Source organism: Labeo rohita, chromosome 19 (assembly GCF_022985175.1).
Source record: "Labeo rohita strain BAU-BD-2019 chromosome 19, IGBB_LRoh.1.0, whole genome shotgun sequence".
NCBI lineage: Eukaryota > Metazoa > Chordata > Actinopteri > Cypriniformes > Cyprinidae > Labeo > Labeo rohita.
In genome coordinates, this window is record NC_066887.1 from 37,177,890 (window position 1) to 37,201,844 (window position 23,955).

General features: G+C 37.0%; 1 protein-coding gene across 1 annotated transcript in view; it reads right to left on the reverse strand.

Moving 5' to 3' along the window:
* Window positions 1–779: 779 nt before the first annotated feature.
* Window positions 780–23,955, reverse strand: part of LOC127181568 (venom phosphodiesterase 1) — a 28,576-nt gene continuing 5,400 nt past the window's right edge. The window contains exons 3-20 of the mRNA XM_051136339.1: window positions 22,818–22,949; window positions 22,413–22,538; window positions 19,959–20,019; window positions 14,392–14,489; window positions 14,233–14,312; window positions 13,236–13,355; window positions 13,053–13,162; window positions 10,113–10,178; window positions 8,144–8,216; window positions 7,789–7,897; window positions 7,577–7,699; window positions 7,464–7,495; window positions 4,691–4,818; window positions 4,547–4,616; window positions 4,314–4,401; window positions 3,997–4,222; window positions 1,347–1,524; window positions 780–905 (exon numbers count right to left, since the gene is read on the reverse strand). Of these exons, the coding sequence (XP_050992296.1) occupies window positions 780–905; window positions 1,347–1,524; window positions 3,997–4,222; window positions 4,314–4,401; window positions 4,547–4,616; window positions 4,691–4,818; window positions 7,464–7,495; window positions 7,577–7,699; window positions 7,789–7,897; window positions 8,144–8,216; window positions 10,113–10,178; window positions 13,053–13,162; window positions 13,236–13,355; window positions 14,233–14,312; window positions 14,392–14,489; window positions 19,959–20,019; window positions 22,413–22,538; window positions 22,818–22,949 (1,946 nt within the window). The remainder of the gene's footprint in view (window positions 906–1,346; window positions 1,525–3,996; window positions 4,223–4,313; window positions 4,402–4,546; window positions 4,617–4,690; window positions 4,819–7,463; window positions 7,496–7,576; window positions 7,700–7,788; window positions 7,898–8,143; window positions 8,217–10,112; window positions 10,179–13,052; window positions 13,163–13,235; window positions 13,356–14,232; window positions 14,313–14,391; window positions 14,490–19,958; window positions 20,020–22,412; window positions 22,539–22,817; window positions 22,950–23,955) is intronic.

A 23,955-nucleotide genomic window follows, 5' to 3' on the forward strand; every position in this document is an offset into this window, starting at 1 on the left:
GTGTGTGCATGTACTTGAATATTAGTGAGTGTGTGTGAGTGTGTGCATGTACTTGAATATTAGTGAGTGTGTGTGAGTGTGTGCATGTATATGAATATGAGTGAGTGTGTTTGTGCATGTTTATGAATATGTGTGTGTGAGTGTGTGCATGTACTTGAATATTAGTGTGTGTGTGCATGTATATGAATATGAGTGAGTGTGTTTGTGCATGTTTATGAATATGTGTGTGTGAGTGTGTGCATGTACTTGAATATTAGTGAGTGTGTGTGAGTGTGTGCATGTACTTGAATATTAGTGTGTGTGTGCATGTATATGAATATGAGTGAGTAATAATAATAATAATAATAATAATAATAATAATAATAATACATTTAATTTATAAGTGCCTTTCATAACACTCAAGGACACTGCACAAGGATAATCACAATAAAGCAACCAAAACAACACAAAGAAAACAAAACATGTACAATAGAAAACAGTGAAATCACAGAGAATAGGCTTTAGTGAATAAATAGGTTTTGAGTCTGGGTTTGAAAAAAGAGAGAGAATCTATATTACGGATGTCTGGTGGTAGGGAGTTCCACAGTATGGGAGCAGAGCAACTGAAAGCTCTACTCCCCATAGTACTGAGAAGGGCAGAGATCACGGTCAAGTGAATGGAGGAGGAGGATCTAAGAGAACAAGAGGAAGTGGCAATATGAAGATAAGACAGACAGATAAGGAGGGGCTATGGATAACCTTGAAAGTGTACAGAACGATTTTAAATTAAATTCTGTATTTTATTGGAAGCCAATGTAGTTGCTGTAGAACAGGGATGATGTGATGAAAAGAGGGGGTTTTGGTGATGATGCAGGCAGCTGAATTTTGGACAAGTTGGAGCTTATGGAGGGAATATCTGGGGGAGCCTATAGAGGAGAGAATTATAGTAATCAATAAGAGAGGAACCAAGCTGTGAACAAGAATAAAAGTAGAATGGGCGGAGAGACAGGGACGAAGATGATTAATATTGCGCAGATGGAAATAAGCAGAGTGGGTAATATTATTAATGTGTCACTGAAATGATAATGAGCTATCAAGGATGACACCCAGACTCACCTGAGGGGCGGGAGAAACTGTCAATTGTAAAACTTTTGACTTTGGATAGTAAGGATTTAATGCCAATGAGGAGAATTTCTGTTTTCTCAGTATTTAACTTAAGAAAATTGAGGGTAAACCAAGACTTTATTTCATTTAGGCAGTTAGTGAGGAAAGAGGGTGGAAGTGAAGAGTTTGGTTGCTAGAAAGATAGAGCTGGGTGTCATCAGCAAAGCAGTGAATATGGATGTTATATTTACGAAAAATGTTACCAAGTAGGAGAAGGTAAATGATGAAAATAAGGGTCCCCAGGACAGAACCCTGGGGGACACCAGTAGTAACAGGGGAGGGCTGAGAATGAAATGATTTGAGTTGTATAAACTGAGAGTGGCCAGAAAGATAAGAATGAACCAGTCGAGAGGTGTGTAAGAAATGCCAATGGACGATAATCTGTTGAGAAGAATGGTGTGAGAAATACTATCAAAGGCCACACTCAGATCAAGAAGAATGAGAATAGTGAGTAGACCGGAGTCAGCAGCCACAAGGAGGTCATTAGTGGTTTTAATAAAGCAGTTTCAGTACTGTGATGGGGACGAAAGCCAGACTGGAGTTGTTTGTAGAGATTGTCCTATGTTAAATGGGAGTGTAGCTGAACAGCAACTGTTTTTTCAAGTATTTTAGAAATAAAGAGAAGGTTAGAGATAGGGCGAAGATTATTATAGTTGTTAGGTTTTTTCAGTATGGGGGTAACAGCAGCAGCTGAGGGTACAATTCCAGTGAAAAGAGAAGAGTGAATAATGGGGAGCAGAGAAGGGAGGCAAGATTTAACCAGGGCTGCAGGTAGAGGGTCCAGCTGACATGTAGAGGGCTTGGATTTTTGGATGAGGTCAGAGATTACTAAGGCATCAGGAGGATGGAAAGTAAAGAATAAGTGACAGTGTGAAAAAAATCAGAGGGAGACGGAGACAAAGAATAAGAGCTTAGATGGCGATGAAGCTTGTGGATTTTTTCATTAAAGAACAGCTTTAAGGAGTTGTCAAGTTGTGTCAGTTGAGTACATATGCCATACAGATTATGCCAGAGTAATAATCAGATTTAGTTTTGGAAATAGATTCTTTATAATGCAATAGGTGAGAATTATACATTTTTCTATGGACAGTAAGACCAGTTTTGCGGAAAAGTCGCTCGAGCTGGCGACCTTTGGCTTTCATAGACCAGAATTCAGGGGTAAACCAGGGAGCAGTACGAGAGAAGGAAACAGACATTGTTTTCACTGGAGCAAGAAAATTAAGAATGTTGTGGAATCCATTATTATATTGAGCAACCAAAGCATCAGGAGTGGATAGACAATCAGGAATAAAATTATTATCAATGCATGAGACAAAAGTATCAATATTAATACCCTTAAGCTTCCGAAATGAAATGGGACATGTTGGTTTGGTTACACAGAGACAAAGAGAAGAATTGAAGGAAAGAAAGAAATGATCAAACACATGTAATTCATCAGCTAAGCAGTTGGAGGGATGAGACCAGAACAACAGATTAATTCCATAGTTTGACCTTTTCTATGTGTGGAAAAATCCAAATACTGATGAAATCCAAAACTTTCCAGACATGACGAAATGTCTCTGGTCAGAGGAAGATCACAGTTATCCATATGAATGTTAAAGTCCCCCAGCAATATAACGTTTGGTGAGAAAGCAGAGAGATGAGTGAGTAGAGCAGCAAAGTCATTAAGAAAATCAATGTGGTTTAGGACGGCAATAAAAGGAAAGGAAAGGAAAGGACGTGACGTGTGGCAAAGTATGGTGACCCATACTCGGAATTTGTGCTCTGCATTTAACCCATCCAAGGGCACACACACAGTAGTGAGAAGTGAACAAACACACACACACACACCCGGAACAGTGGGCAGCCATAATGCTATCGCTGCGGCGCCCGGGGAGCAGTTGGGGGATCTGTGCCTTGCTCATGGGACTCACCTCGGTCGTGGTATTGAGGGTGGAGAGAGCGCTGGTTATTCACTCCTACCACCTTCAATCCCTGCCAGACCTGGGACTTGAACCCGCAACCTTGAGGTTACAAGCCCGACTCCCTAACGATTAGGCCCCAGCTGCCCTCTGTAGCAACAATGGTGGGAGTGGGTCCTGGAAGTTTACACACTAAGCATTCGAATGTGCTGAAATCAGGCACAGAAAACTGCAGGACTTTCCATTTCTCGTTGTAAACTATCACGAGACCTCCTACATGTTGCGCAAACCAAAGTTGACAGCGATGTTGTCGTGTTGCAAGTAGTGTTGGTGTTAGCCGACTTAGCCAGGCTGGCTAACATGCTGTGATCCACAGACCGGCCGGTACCTCGAAGAGGGCGACGAGTGGTGAATCAAAAGAATTTAATTCCATTGGGGTTGTCGAAATGATAATTCCGACGGGATCCGCGGTGGATGTATCTGTGACGAGGCAGGAGATCGATGTGCAGATGGAGGAGAAGCACTGCCGGCGGAGCCTCAGATAAGTGACCACGAAGCCAGAGGAGCTGTATTGGAGTAGACCTGTCACCGGTCGGTGAAAAAGCGTCAGGAAGGTCCAGGCTATTGCAGTCCAAAGATAGATCCTACCGGCCCACATAGTGAGCTATGACGGACAGGTGGAGTCGAGCAACCGGGCTATGTAAACAAACAGGTAGGCTAAACTTAGCCCAATCGGACTAAAAGCCCGGAAAACAACAGAGACAAGGAAAATTCAGAGACGAATGGAGAGCACTCCGATGAGCGCAAATGAATAGTCCATTTAACCAGGAAGACTGTAGAGAAACAGACATTTAAAAGTTACTGGAGAGTAGTGGCAGCCAACCGCGCCACTGTCCACTCCCGGAAGTTGTCCATGAGTGTGTGTGAATGTGCATGTATATGAATATGAGTGAGTGTTTGTGAGTGTGTACATGTATGTGTGTGTGCGTGTGTGTGAGTGAGTACCAGTGCAGTGCAGCTGCAGCCCAGTGCGTTTGTGGGCTCCAGGCTGGTGACGGGGCACTGCTCAGGGCTGCTCTGCTCCGTCGGGTGACTGGGATTGTAGACCGGCGTCCGCAGCAGGTGGTTCATACTCCCGTGAGTCCCGTTATTGTGGAACGGAGTGATTTCCAGCACGTCTGACAGGACAGACTGAGAGTTAGATAGGCAGTGTTGGACTTCAGATCAGCTTAAAACACACTCAGATGTCGTGCTTTGTGGGTTTCTTACCACACATGAGGTTGTAGAGCTCAATGTTGGAAAATGGCTCCACTTCCGTCTGAAAGTGGAATTTTGGCCCTAAACTGAGAAACGAAGCCTGAGAGAAACAGAGAAACGACAATGTAAGACTGGAACACACGACTTTAACATTTGTGCATTCGGCAGATGTTTTGCTCTCTTTTATTTACTCATCCAAAATGCAAATGAGAGCAAAAATCTGTGCAAAACACACACACACACACCTGCATGCTGTAGACGTCATTATCGTATCCATGGTTTCCTCCTGAGCAGAATGTGAGGGACCCCGGATACCTGCAGCAACACACACACCATCAGAACATGTGCTAGTGTACATACATGAGTGTGTATGTGTGTGTGTTCTGTACCTCTCAAAGAGCCAGCGTGGGTTCACCAGGACGCTGACGTCTTCAATGCGTCTGTTGTTGGCGTAATGGAAGCGTTTGGGCAGGTGATGTTTCAGATACGGCGTGATCTGCTGTTCCGGCCGTTTACACTAAACAGCAGGCATTGACACAAATATAACACACACGTAACACTCTGAAACTGCTGTGTTCAGCTCATTTTGACACAGAGAGTGCTGCTTATTATGTTATGGCACTGGACTAAAATTTACTGACACAGTATAAAACAACTTCCCAAAAAACTGAGTCATTTTTTTGCCCACGTTCTTGATAGTATTCAGACTACGCAGTGTGTTTTCAGTGCGGCACGCTTCACATGAGTTGACATGAGTGTGGTAATGAGCTGGCATTTCAACATGTTTCTGACTCATGATTTGATCGGATGGACTATCATTTCTACACTAAATATAAACCATCACAGCCTTTGTGTCACTCAGTGTCATTTCACCTTTATTCCAACAGCACTTTTTACAGTACAGAACAAGTCAAAGCAGCTTTGCAGAACCACACAGTAATAAACTGTTCGTGTTGCAAAATTCATTTTGCTCATCTGATCATTTCAGTGCAATTAAATCAATACTATTACTGAATATTAACTGTATTTTAAACCACCAGCAGGGCTTGAAGACATTTAATATTGAGCAAAATGGATTCATTTAGGTGAAGCTGAAACTTTTTAATCTTTTAAATTTTAAATAATTGTGATAAATAATTTAAATATTTTTTTCATTTTAAATAATTGTGTTTAGTGTGAAGTGTTCGGTTTTAATTGAATAAATTGGAGACGCTGACACTGTTTGTTTTCTGTTTAATACTTTGAACCTGCTTTGAAATAAAGCACTATAGAAATAATCACATAAACACACAAAGTAAAATATGAAATAGCTTTATTTATGTTTATTAAACAATGCCGCAAAATTAGATCAGAGTATGAAATCTGAGATTCTCATGAATCAGTGTAATTTTAGAAATATTTATATGCTATTAGATTTTTTATTAATATTTTAGAGTAGCTTTTATTTTGTATCTTCAGCATTCATGTCAATTCTAGTTATTTCTCAATTCTTTATGCATTTTTTTGTCATTATTATTTTTAGATTTTTTAGGTTTAAATTTTTAGTAATTTAGCTTTTTTGTAATTTAGCTAGTAATTTAGTAATTTATCATCAAAATAAATAGAAAAATGAAAAAACGACTAACTGAAATAAGTGTACGTTATTCCATCTGATATTCACATTTTATTTTAATTTTATTTTTGTACATTCACTATTCATTTTAATTTTAGTTAAACGTTTAATCACTTTATTATGTGCAGATTAGATTTTTATGTTATTAGTTCAGGTTTAATTTGTTTGTATTTTGGTTTTAGTTTTTATTTATTCTATTAGCAGTTAGTAATTTTAATTCCGCAACATAATGTAAACTAAAATTAGAAATGTTGTCTTGACAAATAAATGAAATTTATTTTTATTTATATTTATAGTTGAGGTCAAAAGTTTACATCCCCCATTCATAATCATTAAAAATGTTAATTATTTTACCGAAACAAGAGGGATCATACAAAATGCATGTTATTGTTTATTCAGTACTGACCTGAGTAAGATATTTCACATGAAAGATGTTCACATATAGTCCACAAGAGAAAATAATAGTTGAATTTATAAAAATTACACTTCAGAAGTTTACATCCCCTTGATTCTTAATACTGTGTTGTTTCCTGAATGATCCACAGCTGTGTTTTTTGTTTAGTGATAGTTGTTCATGAGTCCCTTGTTTGTCCTGAACAGTTAAACTGCTGCTGTTCTTCAGAAAAACCCTTCAGCACAATTCTTTTGGTTTTCCAGCATTTTTGTGTAGGTGAACTCTTTCCAATTATGACTGTATGATTTTGAGATCCATCTTTTCACACTGAGGACAACTGAGGGACTCATATGCAACTATTACAGAAGGTTCAAACACTCACTGATGCTCCAGAAAGAAAAACCATGCATTAAGAACCGGGGGGTGAAAACTTTTGAACAGAGTGAAGATGTGTACATTTTTCTCATTTTGCCTAAATATCACATTGTTTTCATTTAGTGCTGCCCTTCAGAAGCTACAGAAGATACTTACATGTTTCCCAGAAGACAAAACAAGTTAAATTTGCACTGATCTTCAAATTCAAAAAGTTTTCTTATATCTTCTTTCTAGGGCTGTCAAATGATTAATCATGATTAATCAAAACAAAATAAAAGTAAAAAAATAAATTATTTTGCATATACAAACACAAGTACATTTATTATATTTATTATTATATTTATTATGTATTTATTATAATTTTATAGAATTTATATTATACATAAATACAATTTTTGTACATAAATAACATGTTTCTCTTATATATACATTAATTTGTGTGTATTTATATATACATAATAATTACACACATTACACACACATATATTAGACAAACTCAAACTTTTTTTTGTATGCGATTAATTGTTTGACAGCCCTGTTTCTTATATCTTATGTCTTGTTCAGGTCAGTACTGAATAAACAATAACATGCATTTTGTATGATCCCTCTTATTTGGGTAAAATGATTAACATTTTTAATGATTGTGAAAGGGGGATGTGAACTTTTGATCTCAGCTGTAATATTGGACAACAACAATTTTAGTAAATGATCCTAAGCCTGATCTGAATGCTAACAGCAGGAATGGTGTAGTATATGTACTGTAGTCTGCAGTGACTCTTACCGACATGTTTGCCACAAGTCCAGCTGCATCCACTGTCAAACACACACACACAGGTTATGTAAACACATGCCACTTACTAGGGCTGTTTTGAACTCTCTGCGTGTTTGACTTACAGGTGTGTAATGTGTTTTTCGCTCTGATTCGTCCAAACGGCCCCTCATTGACGTACAGATGATTCACATCACCTATGAAATCCTGAAGAGCCTCTTTACGCTCACAGCTGGTCTCCTCCATACCTGCACACACACACACACACGTCACACTTGCACACAGAGTGTTTCCTCACAGCTGAATGTGTGTGTGTGTGTGTGTGTGTGTGTTTTACCGTGATCAGCCACAATGATGACGTTGACACACTGATGAAGGTTGAGTTGTTTGAGGCCGTTCATCAGCTGACCGATGATTCTGTCCACTGCCTGCAGAGACAAGATCAGCTGCGCACACACACACACACACACACAGAGAGATGTCAGCAGATGTTTAGAAGCTGAATGTGTTTTCACAGTATAAATGTGTCAGCATCATCTGATGCTCCTGGCCTTTATATGTCAGCACAGACAGTAAGTGATGAGGAGCGTGTGAGAGAAACATCATCAGCACACGTCACTGAGTCTACTGTATGTCATCCACATGTGACGCCTGATAGACACTGCTGAGTGTGTGCGTGTGTGTGTTCTCACCCCTCCGCTGACGGGGCCGTAATCGTGTCCTGAACTATCAGGCTCCTCCAGGTAGATTGTGAAGAAATCTGGCCTACAGCAGCAGAAACACAGAGAGAGAGAGAGAGAGAGAGAGAGAGAGAGAGAGAGAGAGAGAGACATCTGAATGATGAACCTCCACTTTAGAACCTCTGATGTTGCTCTGATGTTTATGAATGAGTGCGAGTGGAAATCTGCCACTTTAGCTAATTAATCTTCTTTCATTTAAATGTATCTTGATTTAACCCTCCGGTTGTGTTCGGATTCCTGTCACACTTGTGGTGTTCCTGGTCAAAAATGTCCGGACTCCAAACAATTGCTTATAAATCAGTCATTATGCTATATTATCACTAAATATTGGATTCATTCTTTTTGTCAACTTGTTTTCTTTCATTTAGGACTGGTTTTGTGTTTCCATTTGCATCCAATTAATCGTAGGCCTCATTTGTCTGAGAGAAGTTACCTCATTTTTTGAGTGAAAAAAAAAAAAATTATGAATAATTTTCACAATATGAGATTATGTGAAATTATAAATATTTGCACGGTTTCTCACACTAATGTGCTTGAATGTTTAATTAGGGAGTTTGATTTCAAATGCTTTTATTTTTTACAAAATTGCACAGGCCTCATTTATCCAAAAGTAGGCAAAACTGTAGAAAATTGCAGAAAATCACACTTGTCAAAAATGGCTGGCCATTGAAAGTGAATGGGGAAAAATTAAAGTAAGAGAAACAACTAGTGGTCAGGAGCATTTTGTGCTTGCAAACGCGTGTATAGATTCATGTATACTCACGCTATCTCACACAAACTATTGTGAGTATTATATTTATTTCATCCTGCCTTGGACTGCATGCAATATGCTTTTATGAAAACTCTCTCTGTGATAAACCTCTCACACACTCACACGCTCAAACTGCCTTGTTTTTAGCCTAGGTTTGAGGCTTTCATGTTCTCACAGAGTAGATGAAAGTTTACAAATAAATGCTTTAGCACTGAGAGAGATTCATCTTGTTGTTTCATAATATTGTCTCTGTTTGACAGTGTCAGTGTTCAGGATATATAGAACTAAAACAACAGTTTTGGTTTGTTGTTCCATGAAATGTTGTAATGTAAATAATCTTAATGGGTCAGATTTAAGTTTTACTTTGTGCCCCTTTTTTTTAGAAAATAAAATCATTTTAAAATAAAGATCCTGTTTTTTGTGCTCTTCCCCATTCACTTTCAATGGCTGGCCATTTTTGACAGTGTGACTTTGTGCAATTTTGTACAAAATAAAAGCATGTAAAAACAAACTTCCTGATTAAACATTAAAGCACACCAGTGTGAGAAACAGTGCAAATTTTCATAATTTTTTTATCTCATATTGTGAAAATTATTCACAAAAAATGTTTTTTTTTCACTCAAAAAATTAGGTGCTTACTTTCAGATGAATGAGGCCTATAATTCATCAGATGCAAATAGACACGAACACGAAACCAGTTCTAAATGAAAGAAAAAAGTTGACAAAAAAATTGAATCCAATATTTGGTGATAATAGGGCATATTGACAGATTTATAAGCAGTTGTGTGGAGTCCGGTCATTTTTGGGAACACCAGGAACACCACAAGTGTGACTAAATGAAATAAAACCCACAAAAAATTACGAAAATTCGAAAAACATTTCTGAGATGTACTTATTCCCTGTGTAAACAAAGTCAGTCATTTTTTTGTTCAGTGTGAACAAAAAAAAATCTTTTCCGGGTCAATCTGACCCGAACACAGCCCGAGGGTTAAGAATGTTTGTTCAGGCAAAGACAGAAATAAAATACAGAAAGCTAAATAAGAAATCCAAGTTAGAAAATGTTTTTGCAGTGAATGTAACACTCCAGATGCTCCAGCTGTGAAAACACCCTATGGACAGAGGAGATCCTGCAAATGTGATCATGACTGTTGCATGATGATGATGATTTACCGTTTTTCCTCTGGTAACTGCAGCCAGCGCAGAACACTGAAGATCCTGTCCTCATACGGGACCTTCCTGCACACACACACACACACACACACACACACACACACATAATTTAGGGACAATTAGGTAGTGTCAGGACATTGCTAGGGACATGACATAGCATCTCTACTAAGTTCCACACCACTGAAAATCATAACAAGCGATGTCCAACTTTGGAAACTATAGTTCTCTTAAATATGAAGAGATCAAACAACAGATTCATGAGTTCATCCAGATTTCACAAAAGCTTACGGAAGTAATTATAATATAAATCAGACATTGAAGTGAGTTGCTGTTTTTGTGTCTTCTGAGGAAGATTCATTCACTGCCAATGAACCACACAGATCAGATTTATTCATGTTCATCTGACCTCATTTTGTAGGTGACTTTTCTTTCTGTTTTAAAGATGTTTTATTTGGATTGTTGGACTATGCTAAAGAGAATGTAGGAAAATATAACTTAATTTGTGCTTCCTGCTAGCTAAATGTCACATACATAAACAACAATTTGCCTCTAAATCTCTCTTTTCTTTATTCAAAGTTGATCTACACAAGTACATGTTCAATCTAAAACAGTGAAAACTGCATCTCTATGATGATCTCTATAATAATCCTATGTGTCCTTTTCAGGTGAAAATGTATTATACTTATATACTGCTTTGTTAACCCGGTAACACATGCCTTACGAAATTTACGAAAAAGAAAAAGAACATAGAAGAAATCATCTGCTTCTCCCGTTTGCTCTTTTTTACTTGACTATCACTCTATATTAGGGCTGGGTGATATCTTAAAAAAAAAAAACATATAAAGATAGATATAGATAGATAGATAGATATAGATAGATATATCTCAAAATGTTTGCATTTGCTTTTAAATGATAAAAAAAAACATGATTTTCTTTTGCCCCCATTAAAAAAACAACAACAAAACAATTTAGATAAAACAGCTATTTTTACAGAGTAAATACAAAATGTTTAGTGTTTAGTTTTGTTAAATGATTGTATATGTAAGTGAAGTAGTGCAAAACAAGTACAGAAAGTGCATTCTGGCAACTTTTTTTACTGCATGCAATTCACAATTTACACTGTGCAACTGTGGGAAATCATTAAACTGGGATAAGTATTTTTGCAAGTTTTTACCTAAGAGCAGTGAAATTTCTAATATTAATTCCAAATTACAATAGCCTATGTTTCTCTATTCCAGTGTTACTAACTGCACAGCTCGCAAGGCTCATGCGGCATTTGTGGCTCGCATGGCAGTAAATAATATGCTAATATGATCAATGCAGAGATTTCATAAAAACATGTTTGTCTTTGGACGAGCCTTTATAGAGAAATGCATCTTTACAGATTACATAATGAGTAATTATTAATTAATTAATTATTAATTAATTAAGTAATACTTGAAAGCTTTTTATAGATACATGTATCATGTCTGTGAGGTATGTATTCGCTGAGTTTCGGTTCATTTTTGTGAAGCGCATCATGTTTGTTTTCTTTATTTTATAAAAGCACAGTTTTGTTGATATTGTGAGTGCACACAAATAAAAGACCCTTTACAGTTCCGAATGATGTATTACTCTTACTGTTATGAGCAAAAATGACAGAATATTTGAAATTGTTTCCACTGAAAAAAATGCAAGTGCACGCGCAGGCGCCTCCGTGCCCTGCAAAGCGGCTTTAGCCTCCACTCCCCGCACACATGATTGGACATTTGAGAAAATGTGTCATTGTAACAGCGAAGCTCTGATTCAGGAATTTGAATTCTTGATATCTGGCAACCGCACTCACGTCTCTTGCGGGGTAATACGTAAGGGGACGTAATATTGGACGATGACGCATTATTTTTGGGAAAGTATGCTTGAATTTGAAATATTCGCTATTCACAATATTTTCAAGTTTTACATCGTCATCAAAATGATTGTGATATTATCGCTAACATTCATTATATCGCCCAGCCCTAAATGTCGTTGTTATTTTCATGTTTATTAATGTAGTGTAATGCAGGGTTTTCCAAAACGTTTTTGTCAGGCAAACCCCTTTGACATTAAAATGTTTATCAATTAATATCAAGTTAATATTTCAACAATTTAACAACACATTTGCATGTTTACAGTTTTCTAATGTCAGTTAATGGTCACACTGACATGCAGGTAAACAAATATATATTTCTTTTACTTTAAGTGTTTATTTGTATCATTTATTTGACATTTTTATGATTTTATTAGCTTTTTATCACGTCACAAACCCACTGCAGTTCTTACATTAAGCCCAGTTTGGGAAACCCTGCTGTAATGTAATGTTTTATGCATTTTATGATGTTGATATAAAAAACAATTGAACATATTTTCCTTCTCTTTGCTTTTTTAAATGGTTTAAAACAAGTTAGATAAAAACGTAATCAGATTACATTACCTAAAATTAGCAACCTAGATTACATTACAAACTAGTTTTTATCATTCAGTCTGTAATCCGTAGTGGACTACAGTTTTTAAGTAATCTACCCAGTTTGAATATTGGTAATCATTTGAATTTCTTTTGAATACTTTTCCAGAGCTTAAATTAGTAAACAAACACATTAAACACAATAAACACAATTTGCACATAAATCTGACTCAAACAAATGCAGAGGACACCCGAAGTCAGCGTGGGTCAGATTTTAAACAGCAGAGATTTATAAACAGTGATCAAACAAAAACAGACACAGTCTGAAAGCATCTCTGCTATCCATCACTTGCACGCTATTTACTTCAGATGAAATGCAGTGCGTTTTAGAGCTGCGCCAGTGACGATACTCCCCACCTGACCACGAAACACTGTTTATACTATCAGGAAGAAATCTGACGCACAACCAGCCCTCACCATATGCTTGATAAAACCATGCGGTGTGTGTGAGTTAAACTGACCCATCGTAACTCATGTAGATATCTGGGAAACTCCCATTTATGGCCACATCAGATCCCGGCCAGAAGAACGTTCCCGCTTTCAGCCCCTGATACATGGCCGTGTTCCAGATCTAAGGTCAGATATCAGAGGTAAGCGCAGGACGTCAGCGTCTCGGATGCGTGCGAGTGTGTTTGTGTGTTTACCGGCTGTCCCTGGTACCATCTGGGATTGTTTTTCTCACTGCTGGACAGACTGAAGGAGGCGTTGAACACGGGGTCATACATGTTATTATCCACCAGCCCGTGTGACTCAGCGTACAAACCCTGAATAAGAGAACACACACGACATCACTTCCTGCACATTCACACGCTCTCATTCAACACAAAATGCAAAAACAAAAATCAAAGCTCTTTGAGTAATTGTACAAACGCCCACCTTCAGCTGCTTTTGTAAAAAAAAATCAATATCAGTTGAGCACTAGTCTTTTGCTGTCAAATCTTGATTGATTTTGATCAAGTAAACATCAGAATGACTGTAGTCATATTTGCAGATGAACACTTACTGGACTGAAGAACTCAAAAGATTAGTAAAGATTAGTCTCACATCTTTACTTTCACTGTTCCTCAGTGGAGGAATGATCTTCCCAAGCCTCCAAAACATCTCACATCCTTTGAGGAGCGTTTATTTGTTCATCTCTCAATCATCATTGGATTGCATTGCATTATATGTTTGGATCATTTCAATCTCATCTTACTAAAACTGACTATTGGAGATATAGAGCGACCTCTCATATTTAGGTCATTGTGATCTCAGTGATTTACATTAGAAACAGCAGAATTTCATCACATAAATATCAGCGTCTGCAGCTGAGGTCAGTTTAGTACAAATTCAATTAAAAAATGAGACTTCTTGGACTATTAAAATGTCAGGCTTTACTAAGTTCAACCAGACATTTGTAGCAGTTTCCATGATTTGCCTGCCCTTAATTTCAGCGGTTTATTCCATGATGAGGACTGACACAGAAGTGGTAGTTTAATAGGTCAAAGAACTTGCGGAGAAGCGATGTTATAAAACCACAGACATTCACAGTACACTTGTTTTTGAAAATATACAGAGGCTGGCAAAGTACGTCTGAGAAACAGGAATTACTGAAACCTCAGGGCTTGTGTTGTGGTGAACGGTTTGTATGACGGGACTTACTGTGGCAATGGAGTAGTGGTTAGGGAACGTCTTACTGGGGAACACGGACTGCATGAAGGGTGCTGACGTACCACAGCGTTCTGGAAACACACATATGGTGCTTTATGCTGCGGTTTAATGGATTACAGAGAATAAACATGCATGTTTGTGTGTTCTCACTGATCTTCTCCAGCACTGGAACCACCGTATGCCATGACTGTAGATATTCGGCTCTCAAACCGTCCAGAGAAACCAACAGCAGCGGCTGCCTCTTAAAACTACACCCACACCACAGAAAGAGCAGAGATGATGTGTATGCTCAATTCACAGGCTAGTTTACCCAAATATTAAATTCCTGTCATTCTTTACTCATCCTCATATTGTTTCAAACCTATATGAGTCTGTTGACCACAAATGAAAAGTGCTGGTAATCTCTAGAAAAGTCCAAGGGTAATGTTTTCTTTTGTGGTCCACAGTCATACAGATTTAAAACAACATGAGCATGAGTACAGGATGACAGTTTCCCTTCCGTCCTATCAACAATATAAACACTGTCTGGGCCAAAGATTCTTGAGAATTTCATAGCAATCTATCAGTCATCGAAGCATTAGCTTCTTGTTGTAAACAGACAATTAGAGCTCACTGCCTTCATATGATTCATTTGATTCAGAGTGATGGGGTGCAGTGATTTATTTGATTCCTTTATGAGTGGTTGTACTCATGTAGTGAATGTAGTGATTCATGTATGGTTGATTTATTAAGAGGAGACGGGGTGTAACCAAAGGCGAAGAATTTAGTAGAGGTGTTATGATGTGTCCTTTTCAATATCTAGGCACTATTAAATTGTCCCTAGCAATAATTTTGATCGAACCATTAAATGTAATTTCAGCCACATCTCAAATAGTTCACACCACTGAGATGTGAACATATAAGGTGTTTCACATAAAGTGTTTCAAACATATGAGCACAGCTCAGCTGAGTGATTAAGTTCAGCCTCTTTAACTTGTGTTTTGTGTTCTTCCGCTTCTCCCATTTGCTCTTTTCGCATCTATTATCACTCTATATGGGTTAATACAATCAAACACAACAATAATTTTTCAAATAATTATTACAGTATATACTGATAAATGTAACATTCACTTCAGTGGTGTGAGATGACTGGATGTTTCAGCTGATTTCCTATTGAACTGTCAGCAACTGAACTGCAGCTCAAACTATTTCAAATATAACTACAAACTCCATCATAAAGCACAATGTTTCCATCTAACATGTATTTTGAGCTGCAGCTCAATGTTAATGGAGTGTTTCACTAGTTAACAGTAAACCGGTTGCCACACCTCAATATGGAGTAGATTTGTGTTGGATGGAAATATTCATATTTTATCACACCTCTTTCGCTTATTTCAGTTAATGTCATAAAACTAGCGAGCTAAGCCAGTAGTAGTACTGACTGTGCCGTGTAAACATGATTGAAGACGTGAAAAGCAGAGAAACAGACAAAATGAATCAACTGAGTGAGTCATTTACGCTGGAACAGCTCCGGTTGCTTCAAAGTTCAATCGATTCACTAGCAAAGACCAGATTTGAAGAGTTTTGAAGAGCTCCGATCAGATCGCGAATCGCTAATCATTTGATTCAGATGTAGATTTCAAAGTGCATGTTTATATTTCAAGCTCTTGCCAAATAAATTTTGTAGAGCCTTCAGAACACTATATAAAAATAATAATAGTGCTATTAAATTAAAATTCGGAACCTCACCAAGATTCAGTTTGTCACGTGGAGTAAGACAAGGCTGTCCTATATCTCCATATTTATTCTTACTTGCCTCTCAATTTTTAGCCCTGCATATTTCCAATAATAATTAACAAAGTATTTCAATTGACGATAGACAAATTCTAATTAGCCAGCTGGCTGACGACACCACTCTGTTTCTGAATGACGCTTCCCAAATCCCTTTAGCTCTGCAATTGATCGAGTCCTTTTCCAGAGCTTCGGGTCTCTGTCTAAACATCAACAAATGTGAGCTAATGTCAATTAAATGCTGTGAAATTCCCTCTATATGCAACATCCCTGTGAAAAATCAAGTTACATACTTAGGTATTGTCATTAATGTAAACTAAATTTTGACGCTTTAACAGTGAAAACACAAAGGAAACTGAATATGTGGCTGCAGAGAGATTTCTCAATAAGAGGAAGAATTTTCGCATGAAGGATTGTCTCGACTGACTTATTCTGCTCTTTCTTTGGAGGTTAATAAAGGAACATTAAAAAAAGTTGACAGCATGTTAAACAACTTTGTTTGGAAAAATAAAACCCATTATATCAGGAAATCAGTAATAATGAATCCAATAAATCAAGGGGGACTGGATTTTTTAGATTTTGCTACCTTAAACAACACTTTTAAAATTAACTGGCTTAAGAATTTTCTTAAAAATCCCTCTTCCCTTTGGAATATTATCCCCAATTATATTTTCTCTAAAGTTGGTGGCCTGAATTTTCTTTTACTCTGTAATTATAATGTCTCAAAAATCCCTATCAGACTTTCTAGTTTCCATAAGCAGATGCTCTTGGCCTGGTCCCTCATATACAAACACAACTTCTCTCCGCACAAATATTACTTATGGAACAATAAGGATTTTCTTTACAAGAATAAATCACTTTTCTTCAAGGATTGGTTTGAAAACAACCTTCTTTTAGTCGGACAGCTTTTTAACTCACAAGGCAGACTTTATAATTATTCAGATTTTTTACAGAAATATAATATTCCTGTATGTGCTGATGAATATGCGATTGTTTTCATTGCCGTTCCCTCTGCTGTGTCTTTTCTGTTGCAAGGTTCTACATTTCCATGGCCGTGTTCTTACTCTCTGAATTTAACTGACACAATGATTGGAAGTGTTTGCTTTTCTGCAGATCATCGGAAAAATAACTATAAAATCAGAGCTCTCTTCCAGGCTGAGATAACAACAATTCCCTACGTAATACCGTATTGGTATAATATTATGGAGAATATACCTTGGGAGAAAGTATGGACCTTGCCTCATAAGTATCTGCTTACCAATAAAGTAAAAGAAATGACATTTAAACTGATTCACAAATGTTACCCGACTAAAGTCTTTCTTAGGAAATATAAGCCTGACATTGAAGTGAACTGCAGTTTTTGTCATTCTTCTGAAGAAGACTTCATTCATTTGTTTTGGGAATGTTCCCACACAGAGAAATTCTGGTTTGATTTATTGGTGTTTATTCAATCTTATTTTGTAAGTGACTTCTCATTTTGTTTTAAAGATGCGTTGTTTGGATTATTTGAATATTCTAAGGAGAATACAGGAAAATATTACATAATTAATTTATGTTTTCTGTTAGCTAAATTTCACATTCATAAACAAAAGTTTACTGGCTCTAAAACTTTTTTTTTGTTCAAAGTGGATTTGGATAAGTATGTGGAAACTATCCAAAGTTCTGTTAATATGAAAGCTATGAAAACTGTATCTCTGTGTTCATCCTTTGTGTCATCCTAAGATGTAATTTTATTACCCTTTTTTTTCTTTGTCTGTTACCCTGGCAACAAATCTGTGTATTCTTGTCTTTTTTTCATTTTTCATTTTTTTATTTATTTTGTCTGTAATTGTACTGTCTTGCTGTTTTGGATATCTGTAATGTTTAATAATAATAAAAAATAAATAAATATAAAAAAAAGTGCATATGGTGGAACTTCAGAGCGGCTTTATGAATGTTTTGATTCAAATCGAAATTTCGGAGCGCAGATCGCGAATCATTTGATTCGGATCGGAACTTCAGTGCGCAAATCATGAATCATTTAACGGCTTTGTGAGTCTTTTCTTTTCAAATCGAAACTTCGCGAATCATTTCAACGAAATCGCGCATTATGAATCATTTATTTCAGATCGTAACTTCGGCGCGCGGATCGCGAATCATTTCATAGGAACTTCGGAGCGGCTTTGTGAATCTTTTGATTCAAAACAACACTTCGGAGTGGGTCCGCGAATCATTTCATTGGAACTTCAGTGCGGCTTTGTGAATCTTTTGACTCAAATCGGAATTTCGGAGTGCAGATCGCGAATCATTTCATCGGAACTTCGTGCATCGCGAAACATATGATTCAGATCGGAGCGCGGTTCGCGAATTATTTCATCGGAACTTCAGAGTGGCTTTGTGAATCTTTTAATTCAAAACGAAACTTCAGAGTGGGTTCGCGAATAATTTCATCGTAACTTCGTGCATCGTGAAGCATTTGATTCAGATTGTAACTTCGGTGCGTGGATCGCGAATCATTTCATCGGAACTTCGGAGCGACTTTGTGAGCGTTCTTTTGATTCAGATCGGGACTTCGGTTCGCGAATTAATTTCTTTATTAAAGAGTAGAAAACATGAACACATGAACACGTTTTGTATAATCACAGTTTTACTACAATTACCATACTTAAACTATGGTTCATGCTGCAAAACCATGGTTAATTTGTGGTTAACATGGTTTAAAATAGTAAATACCATAAAGTACAATAAGTCGGATATCGCTTATGATTTTCAATGGTGTAGAGTTTAGCAGAGACGCTATGACATGTGCCCAGTGTTGGGGAAAGTTACTTTTAAAAGTAATGCATTACAATATTGAGTTACTCCCTAAAAAAGTAACTAATTACATTACTTAGTTACTTTTTATGGAAAGTAATGTGTTACTGTACTTTTGCGTTACTTTTTAAATCTGGGCAGGGCTTGTTTGTTTTTAATATAAAAAGTTCTATTTTTGTCAAATGTAAAAGCCTTTTCACACCAAAAGCCTCAGGTTTTGAGAAAAATAAAATCACGTCTGTACAGTAGACCGCAGAAGAAAAAATATCAACTCTTCAGCAATAAAAAAAGAAAACAAATGTTAGATTATCTTGAGAAGTTTTTGCTTATTGGTATGGTTGAATTGGATCATCGAAGGTCGGCAGCAAAGACATCGGTTAATAAAATGGGATTAAATGCATAAAGGATATCTGTATTATTTAACATATTTAATTATCGCAGGTTTGTGTCATATTCTTAGTTGAATTTCACTTTTTTTATTGATTTTGAGGAATACTGAATCTGTTTTTTGTGAGTAAGATGAAATAATGCATGTTCACATTTATTCTAGAACTAACATCTTACGATTTCTCTCAACGTGGGAAAGCAAAGCTTTTAAACAATAAATGGGGGGAAAAGTAACTGGCGTTACTTATTTGAAAAAAGTAACTCAGATATGTTCTTGTCAATTAAGAAGTAATGCGTTATTTACTAGTTACTTGGAAAAAGTAATAATATTATGTAATTTGGGTTACTTGTAATGCGTTACCCCCAACACTGCATGTGCCTACCAATATCCACACACTACTAATTGTCGCTAGCAATAATTTTGATCAAACAATTAAATGCCTGTTGTCTGCTGTTATTTCTCCAACAATGCTAAAATCAAACATACGCCCTTGGAAGTAATGAAGCACATTTACTCTGTTAAATATTTACTTTAATAAATTTCTGGAAAAAAAATATCATCTACTTAATTTCTCTCCAATTTAATGAGTTTTAATTCACCAGAATTAACTGAATTCAAAGTTGCTGAATGATTGTGATTCAGTGCAGGTTTTGTTCATTTCACTTGAAACTTGAATTCATTCAAGACAAAAATCTCTTCAGTTTTTACAGCATATGATCATAAATGTTTGTGTGTGTGTGTGTGTGTGTGTGTGTGTGTGTGTTACCTGGCAGGGCATTTGGCAGTGCTCATGTCCACACACTCATCCTGAACCCACTCGGTGTGTCCTGCATCACACACACATAGAGATATAATTGAAGATAAAAACAACAGATATCTGGACTTCAGTGCATTTGTGGCTCTAACTGCTGAACTGCACAAAAGACACTGAATAAAACACTGAAAGAAAAAAAAAAAACTAAATTAAACAATTTTGTGGAGGCATTTGTTTTTATAATACACAGAGCCGTAAATCACTGACAAGCTACGCCAAATCGCGCTCATAATCGCAGATGAATCGCATTCGATTATGAGCGCGATTTGGCGTAGCTTGTCAGTGATTTACGGCTCTGTGTATTAATGCAGTCAGTGAATATCGTGTGATTAATCGTGCAGCCCTACTTGGAATTATTTTTCACAGAAATTTCAAACTGAAATTTCTTGTAGTTGTGTAGGGACTCTAGCTTCCGGCTTTGCTACTGTTCGGACGCTTTTGCTTACTGCTCCGCACATTACTCCCTGTTTATATACTTTTCACAGACTTTTCTAAGATTTTAACCTCAGCAGATCAGCACAGTGTTCAAACAACACATTTCTGGCACAAACACTAAATTAAAAACTTTTCGTAACTAGAATAATACTACGAAAAAGGAGACTCTTTGCCTCCCACTGGCAGCAGTTTACATTCTGGAGACCGGAAAACACAGCTGCCTACTTTCAGACGAGAAAGAAAATGCCTCTTCAGTCTCTTCTGGAATCTACTTGCTGCACAAACTGCCACAGACTTCTACAAAGGATTGTGGTTCTTGAAAAAGTTGCCTGCTGGACTTCCGAAACAGGCGGAACACTCAGCAGACTGTCGTCACGGACCCTCAGCATACAGCCGGTGAGTCCTGTGAACCCGGTGAATCTCAACAGTTTATAAGTGTAGAGGAACAAGCCGAAACTGATCGACACACTAATCGATGGCACAAACAGGGAGCGAGACCCAAAGGCACTCGAGACATCAGATTGTCACAAGTATCTCGTATTGCTGCGGTAGCATCCTCTACCCCAGATATGGCTATGATAAGGCTTGCAAAAACTGGTATTTTACCACCTCCTATACAGCTTGAGAACAGATTTAAAGCACTAATGAATGTGGGTGAGGAATCCCCAAATGTGATTGAACATGGACCGTATGAGCCAGCAGCTAACATCGCTACAAACAGGCGCTCAAGGTCGAACAGACAGCGGCATTCAGCCCAGAGCGCAGCCGAGCCCAGGACTCTGATAGTGGGAGACTCCATTATCAGAAATATCAGTAGCAGGACTACAACTACAAGCTGCTTTCCTCAAGCAACTGTCTCTGATGTGAACAGGGAACTTCGGAACATCCTAATGAAGCACAAGACTGCAAATCGAATCATCATCCATGTGGGGATGAAATGATATTCGGAAAGAGCAGTCAGAACTCCTTAAGAAACAAAGATGAAGTTCTTAAGGTGAATGCATACCTTGACTCTAGGGGTCAAATAACTAAAAACCAAGTCAGGAATCTTTGTTGTGATTCTGGAGTCAGACCTTAGTTTCAGCAGTCATGTCAAAGCAGTAATACTAATCATCTCAGAATACTATCATCTCGAAAACATTGCAAGAATTAGATGTTTTTTTTCCAGTCAAGACTTGGAGAAACTTCTTCATGCCTTTATCACAAGCAGGTGGATTATTGTAATGGTCTCCTCACTGGCCTTTCCAAGAAGACCATTACACAGCTGCAGCTCGTCCAGAACGCTGCTGCCAGGATTCTGACTAGAACCAGAAAATCTGAGCATATCACACCAGTCCTCAGGTCCCTACACTGGCTTCCAGTTACATTTAGAATTGATTTTAAAGTACTTTTACTCATTTATAAATCACTCAATGGCCTAGGACCTAAATACATTGCAGATATGCTCACTGAATATTATGATCATTAGGATCGAGTCAGTTAGAAATACCAAGGGTTCACACAAAACAAGGGGAATCCGTTTTAGCCACTATGCTGCCCGCAGTTGGAATCAGCTTCCAGAAGAGATCAAATGTGCTAAAACATTAACTACATTTAAATCTAGACTCAAAACTCATCTGTTTAGCTGCGCATTTCCTGAATGAGCACTGTGCTGCGTCCGAACTGATTGCATTATGTATTATCCTTTTCTATTTTTAGAAAAGGATAAACTACATCTTAAATTTATTTTATATAAATTTTTAAATAATTTTCAAATCATTAAATCAGTCAGTTTTTACTTTTTTTTTTTGTTTTATTGTTGCGATTATTGTTTTTATGACTATTCTACTTCCTTTTATGTAAACACTTTGAATTACCTTTGTGTATGAAATGTGCTATATAAATAAACTTGCCTTGCCTAGTTACGAGTGATTGAGCAGCGCTGAAGTTTGAACAGAATGTGTGCTGTGACTCAGATAAGGTGGGACTCACCCTGACAGATGCTGTTGTAGTTGGTGCAGCAGTCTCCAGCGCTCATACAGTCATCAGAACAGTGACACTTGCTGTCAGACAGACGCCTCTCTCCACAGCGCAGCGTCGTGCACTCCCAGCTCTCAGCTACACACACAAGATATGTTTCACTACTAGCATTTATGTCATATTCTTATGTTTGTGTTAATATTTGATTTGTTAACAATTCCTGAAATTAAGGTAATATTCAGCGGCTGTGGTTGCCAGAACCTTACAAAATATCGTACATTTTTTCATGGAGTCTATCTATTAGTTGAATATTCGACAAACTCACTTGGTTTCTTTAAAGGACAGACTTGTATCTGTGTAAATCAGTTATTTGAGGTCAGAGACATTCACATGATGATACACATTAAGTTCACTCACTGGGCAGCAGACAGATGTCCTTATAATCAAAGCAGCAGCTGTGAGTCTCCACACACTGACTATCACAGCGACACGACGTAGAGTCCACATCCAACGGCTCGTAACAACGATTCCTGCAGGACGCAGACACGTCTGACACACACACACACACACGTGTCAGTGAATTGGTGAATGTTCACTACAAAATCAAAACAATGTCCTAACACACACACAAAAAAAACAGTCCTAACAATAGCATTTTCCATAAGCAAAACATCATGTCCAACATTCAGCAATGGCACAGCAACACCATAGCAATCACACAGAACACCATAAAAACCCACCAGAACACCCTAGCAACTGCTTAGTAACGCCCAAACAACCACCCAAAATACCCTACCTCTCCTTCTGAGAGACTGCATGACAGCCTGCAAAACTGCAAAAACATTGAGACTTTGAGATCTTCAAACCTAAAATCTTTGTAAATGTAGAACCTTGAAACTTAAAATCGTGGTAAATTTAAAACCTTCAAACGTAAAACCTTTTTAAATTTAAAACCTTGAAACTTAAAATCTTTTTAAATTTAAAACCTTTAAACTTAAAATCTTGGTAAATTTAAAACCTTCAAAATTAAAAACTCTTTAAATTTAAATCTTCGTAAATGTAAAATCTTTAAACTTAAAATCTTTTTAAAATTAAAACCTTCAAACTTAAAATCTTCGTAAATGTAAAATCTTTAAACTTAAAATCTTGCTAAATTTAAAACCTTCAAACGTAAACCCTTTCAAAATTTAAAACCTTGAAACTTAAAATCTTTTTAAATTTAAAACCTTTAAACTTAAAATCTTGGTAAATTTAAAACCTTCAAAATTAAAAACTCTTTAAATTTAAATCTTCGTAAATGTAAAATCTTTAAACTTAAAATCTTTTTAAAATTAAAACCTTCAAACTTAAAATCTTCGTAAATGTAAAATCTTTAAACTTAAAATCTTGCTAAATTTAAAACCTTCAAACGTAAACCCTTTCAAAATTTGAAACCTTGAAACTTAAAATCTTTTTGGTCCGTGTACCTACGTATAATTGGTTTTCTCGTTTTTGTTTTCAAACCAAACAAACGAATAAATGATTGGTTTATATAATATTTACATTTTCTCGGGAA